This window comes from Pygoscelis adeliae, unplaced genomic scaffold (genome assembly GCF_000699105.1).
Source record: "Pygoscelis adeliae isolate BGI_AS28 unplaced genomic scaffold, ASM69910v1 Scaffold124, whole genome shotgun sequence".
Lineage (NCBI taxonomy): Eukaryota > Metazoa > Chordata > Aves > Sphenisciformes > Spheniscidae > Pygoscelis > Pygoscelis adeliae.
This window is the reverse complement of record NW_008824791.1, coordinates 1,232,644-1,238,758: the sequence shown is the minus strand read 5'-3', so window position 1 is coordinate 1,238,758 and position 6,115 is coordinate 1,232,644. Positions and strand designations below refer to the sequence as shown.

General features: G+C 38.9%; 1 protein-coding gene across 1 annotated transcript in view; it reads right to left on the bottom strand.

The window, feature by feature from the left end:
- Window positions 1-1,677: 1,677 nt before the first annotated feature.
- LOC103916832 (transmembrane protease serine 7-like) overlaps window positions 1,678-6,115 on the bottom strand; it is a 24,924-nt gene continuing 20,486 nt past the window's right edge. The window contains exons 16-17 of the mRNA XM_009323888.1: window positions 4,967-5,103; window positions 1,678-2,360 (exon numbers count right to left, since the gene is read on the bottom strand). Of these exons, the coding sequence (XP_009322163.1) occupies window positions 2,202-2,360; window positions 4,967-5,103 (296 nt within the window). The 3' untranslated portion in view covers window positions 1,678-2,201. The remainder of the gene's footprint in view (window positions 2,361-4,966; window positions 5,104-6,115) is intronic.

Here is a 6,115-nt window from a genome sequence, read left to right as displayed (position 1 = left end):
CATTTATTTGATTTCCACTCACAGTAAAAGACCTTACCTTCCTACTGAATTGTCTGAAACCAAAACAGTTTTTCTAAGTCAAACGAGTTAATGATTATGGATCTCACCCTGCAAAAGCCAAAGTACTTTTATTTACATCTGTGAAGGAGCTCCTTACAAAATCTTGAGTTTCTTTCATCTGGGTGATCCAACTTCCACACTTGGTGCCTTTCTTACATGTGAAGTAACTGACCCTTCTGATGCATGGAGCTCAGAAACTCTTAAAGAAAATGGGAAGTCGAGAACTGATTTGAACTTTCTGGCCTAGGCTTTTCTCTAAAACAGAACAGCAGGAAAACTGTTTTTTTCCGTAGTGAAGACATCTCTGGTTTCAATATAAGGAAAAGAAACAAGCCCTTAAATGTCCGCTTTAGTAAAACAGGCAAGTTAGGCTCAGCTTTACAAAAAAACAAAACTCCAAGGTACAAATATAGTTCTGGCTGCAGCTGGGGATTAGTTTCAGAGGCACAATCAAATGAATAAAACATAGCCACTTCATTTTTAGCATGTGTTTATTAAACAGGAAGATGTGAATGACTGACTAGCCTTTAAAGATACTAACCCCCCTAAAATATAGGCTTTGAGTATAGCTTATTTAGTAAGTTTGGCAAAAGCATTGGGGGGGTAGGTGGGGTGGGAAATGCCCAACACTAGTGCAAGAAAGGAAGGAAAAGCAGTATCAGTGTTAGACGCAGGAATCTCACTGCATGCAGATTACAGTGCTAGCTCATTCCAGTGTTTTCCCCACACGCTGACAAGGTGGGTCTAAAACTAAACAAGGATCACATATTTATGTACTGTAGAATAAGAGTGTGCTGTGTGAACAGCAATGACTGGTATTCAAAGTGCTGGCTTAATTTATTTTTTTTTTTAATATATTAAAGGTGAAAGCTAAACACTTCCAAACACTGAGCACAATTTTAAGACCATCTAGAAAGACCACCTAGACAGATCTTTTATTAAACTGAATACCAGCATTCTTAAGTCCCATAAACAGCTTTGGAAACCTTAAATCAGCTAGATTTGGGCTGATAGGCTCATCAAGAGATTATAATTATCAAAGCTAGATTTACTGCTAGTGTTAAAGAAATGTGGCTGTCATTTCCTCTTCTACTTTCTTTGAGTCCAAGGATGCATCCAACCACATAAATCCCTTTTCCTTTTATGTCCCTTTCAATGTCATGTGGCCATGCGGGCATAGCCCGGGAAGAGACACAAACCAAAAATCCTGACCCCGAAACTCTGCTTGCCGCAGACCAAGGACATCAGGAAAAGCAGCACGAACCCACCAGGAGCATGCTAAAATTCACAAAGCATGCCAGAGCCAGAGCTGGGGAAATACACTTGTAACATATTGCAAACATCAGACCTTACAACTATGTTCAAATTGTAAAGAGAATGTAAGAAAGCACCAAAGTTTCCTTTTGTTTTATTAATTAAAACCAAGTATTTCTTTCCTCTTATTTAAACGTCATCCCAAAGAACCTAAATGATGCTTTTCTGGTTCTTTAATGAAAATTTCTTGCATCCTAACATTCATGAGCTATAGATCTGACGTTTTCAGGAAAACATATGAGACAGCCCAAAAGTTACAGCCCAGAAAGGAACAGTCATGCAGTGGCAGCATAACTAAAGAATGAATTAATCTCAGCTTTGGACACTATACTGATTATACTACTTTTATTTTCAAGAAACATGAAATAATTATTTATGTTTAGAATCCTGTAACATCACTAAGGTAATATGTATGAATTGAGTATATATGGGATGTGGCCATAAATATCCAGATATGTGTATGTGGAAAAGTGTATAGATATATACATAGCAAGGGAAAAGGAAGGAGGGGAGAAGATTTACAAAAGAAAGATTTGGCTGGATTTTTGTTACAGGTTCTAAACCATTTCATGTTGTTTTTAAGGCAGTGCTGTTTCTGCTGCTGGGGATAAGGAAGATGAATCCATAAGGAATCTGAAGTTGCTCTGAATCTGAACAGTTACTGCTAGGTGAACAACAAATGATAGTTTCTTCATTAAGAAAGTGCATTCTTTCACAAAGAAACACTCGCTGGCATTTTCATGTTATATCATCAGAGATGGCCATAACAGACTACTGTAGGAAGCAGCTTTCGTAAGGGAGATGATCTGCATTGTCTCCTTGGAACATCAGTTTGTATTCTGACGAATCCAGTCATAAAGCGCCGTCACCTTAGTGTATACACCAGGACGATTGCGTCGAGCACATCCTTCACCCCAGCTCACAATGCCAGCAAGGTACCATCTATTTCCCTTTCCTGTACAGGCCAAGGGACCTCCAGAATCTCCCTAAAATGAAGGGAGTTCGGCCATTAGTGCACGCGCACACACACACAGAGCACTGCAACAAAAGTTAGGTTATTTAAGGACAGTAAATACCTGCCCCTCTCTTGCTCAAATTACAATTTAATATTAGAATCTTATTTCTGGATAGAATGTACCCAGGTAGATGTTAGATTTATTCAATTTATTTTAACTTATGGAAGTAGCACACTAATCAATATAAAGCAATGGCAAGAAGTTGTTTAAAAAATTACTCATTGCTAATGTCCCATTACAGGACTCATAAAGCAACTGATTACAGGCTGAGTGGGGAGAGGAGAAGACAGGGATGGGAAGTGGGAATTCTGTTACCCTTTGACCATAAATTGTTCACGGGTTGAAGGCAGAACTCTCATACCATCTATTAAATAGGAATAGAAAGATACCACACACCCCCAACAAAAAAAACCAACCAACCAACAAAAAAAACCCCAACCCAAAAAACAAGCAAGGCACAATTAAGTATTATCAGCAGTTTCATAATCAAGACTGTGTCTACATTCATAGAGGGAGTGGAAGAACAAAGACTAAGGAACATGCAAATAAGAACTGGCTTCTTAAAGGGAACATGCAGCTCTGTACAGCAACGTCAAAAAGTAAAAATTCCCATTTAGTTCGATTCACAGGATCAAAATGCATTTGGGCTCACAAATGCTTTGTGCCCTTCATTGTTTTAACCTTGTGTGCCTTCTGTGAACAGACCAGTTCACAGAATTCTGAGCAGTTATGAATGCAGCTCATCTCTGCAGCTGTTCCTTATGCATACAAGGCAGTCGGCAGCCTCCAAGTTGGCCCTGGGGTTTGGTTGCTGCCCCTAGTTGGAGCTAAAATGTGGAAGAGGTCAGAAGAAAGCCATGTACCGAGAAAAGAGTAACAATAGAAAGCCTTCATCACTCAACAAAACAAAATTATCTAGAGATAAGAAAAGAAGCCAGAACAGTTCTTCCTCTCTCTCAGGCTGCTGTCATACTGGCAATTTTGATAATCCAAGAAGCTGATCTCAAAGTGGTTTGAGAAAGCAGGCTATATACCCTGGCCAGTTCTGAAAGACCGAAGGGGCTGTATGCTGGTAGAGAGGACGGATCATAAAAAAGACCAAAGAACATCCTAGAGTGATAAGAAAACAGTGTCTGAAAGAGTAAATGTTTTATTTCTCACTGTAAGTATCACATCCTCTAAGGATGAAAGGTGTTTGGAAGCTTCACATAACCTGTGCAGTACATGCACATCTTACGTGTCCATGAAGAAATGAAACAAATCAGAATGCCCACAAGTCAAACCCTCAAAAGGGTTTCAGGGTGCTGTGGGGATTTCCTGAACTGTCAACATCATTCCTCTCTAGCACTGCAGAAGAAATATCCTAGGGACTGAAAAGAAAGAAATAGCAAAGGTGCTACTCAGACTAAGAACTTAAAGGCCCAGAGGGCCAGCATGCTAGGACTCAGACACAGCATATCATTTCAGAAACTGGATTGACCAATAAGGTATATAGACGAATTGCTTAGAACGTCCATCTAAAAATTCAAGGGCATCTCTTAAACAACACATTTTTTTGAGGAACATCAAGCCTCTAAAACAATATGTTTTGCAAAACAATTCCAAGATCTAAGGTTATACACAAACTGCACATAAAGTTAACAAAAAAAAAAAATCATTGAATTAGAACTTAGAGACTGCAGGAAGATCCTGCAAATGGTCTATTGTGTATAAAGAAGTTTGACCCATTAAGAGATATGATCTTGCAAAAATTATCCTATTACCTTAAAAAAGTAAAATTTATATATTATGGAAAAATTTCATCAAATTACCACAGTCTAAAATCAGTAACACATTTCTCTCCCTTTACACAGTAACAGGTATAATGACCATGTTTCTAATTTTGAAAGTGGATATTCATCATAATAAGTTTAAATACTGATAAAGTACACAACTAGTTTAACAACTGACAATGAGAAAGAAGGCAGAGTCAAGACAGTTGAAGTATGTCCAAAAAGTGGTTTCTGATTGTGTGTGTGAATAAACTAGGTCATATAAGTTATGATACCATGATGTAATCAAAACTTGTAATTATACACATGAATGAACACAGGAAACTGAAAGGCAGCATTGCAACTGCATTTACCAAACCTAGCTTACCTTTACCTTTTGTATTTCTTTGTAACTGTAACAATACATTACTCACCATTAATCCCACACCCAGACATCAAAAAAGGAAAAAAAATCAATATGAATAGCAAAAATCGCAGATGGCCCTAACTTTATTCCCTTTACCCTTACATCTCTCTTCTTTTATAAGAAACATAACTGTTGAAGAGGAAAAAGAATTCTTTTCGGCACATTTTACCCCTTATCTTTGTGAAGCAACATTTCTCAAGAGATTCAGAAATGATCTATGCCAAATTTCCTTCCTTATTTTGGAGAAACTTTAATTGCCATGTTTAATTAACCATACACTCAAGACATCTCACTCTATTACTAAGAAAAAAAACAAAACACAAACAACCCACAACTCTGAACAGTTTTCCAATGAAAGCAAATATTCATTTGTAGTTTCTCTACAAATTCCAGATTACCTGGCATGCATCAACGCCACCACTAAGATTCCCAGCACACAGCATACGTGATGTGATAAGATCATCATACAGCTTGTTGCAAACACTTTGGTTAATTATTCTCACTCGAGCTTCCTGCAGTGTTTTGGCAAGGTGACCTAGAAAAAATACAAATGGTATTGCAGAGGTTATGGTGGTACAGGTTTCTAACAGAGATACCACTTGTCAAGACAAGAGAGTTGCTCCAAACTCAAAATCTACCCAGCTGATGGCAGGAGAGTAATTCCCCTCCCTTTAATTGCTGCCTGCCCTCAGCTTTTGAAAGCTGTTTTCTACACTACCCTCTAGACATAAAGGTCCCTATGCACCACCTTTCCATTTCCTTAGTCTTTATCCTTATGAGCATCTTCTGCCAGAAAGTAGTAAAAAAAGCCATGCAAATTATGAGTATAATACAAGATTCCACACAACGTGACTAATTTTGAATGCCATTTCAACACATGGCTGGAAACACATCCCGTGCCCCATGCCACTGCCCGGAACACTATCCTGGGCCTTGAAAAGCAAGTCCTATGGCATCATGGCACCCCAGAAAGAATTGAGTCAGACAACGGGACTCATTTCCGAAACAACCTCATAAACACCTGGGCCAAAGAGCACGGCATTGAGCGGGTGTATCACATCCCATATCATGCACCAGCCTCCGGGAAAATTGAATGATACAATGGACTGTTAAAGACTACACTGAGAGCAATGGGTGGCGGGACATTCAAACATTGGGATACGCATTTAGCAAAGGCCACCTGGTTAGTCAACACGAGGGGATCTGCCAATCGAGCTGGCCCTGCCCAGTCAGAACTTTTACGTACTGTAGATGGGAATAAAGTCCCTGTAGTGCACATAAAAAATATGTTGGGGAAAACAGTCTGGGTTATTCCTGCCTCGGGCAAAGGCAAACCCATCCGTGGGATTGCTTTTGCTCAAGGACCTGGGTACACTTGGTGGATAATGCGGAAGGATGGGGAAGTCCGATGTGTACCTCAAGGCGATTTGATTTTGGGTGAGAATAGCCAATGATCTGAATTATGTGATGTTAAATACTACATAATATTATATGTCATACTAATGATATTACAATAAGAATCACCCAGACTAATGAAGAATAACTTC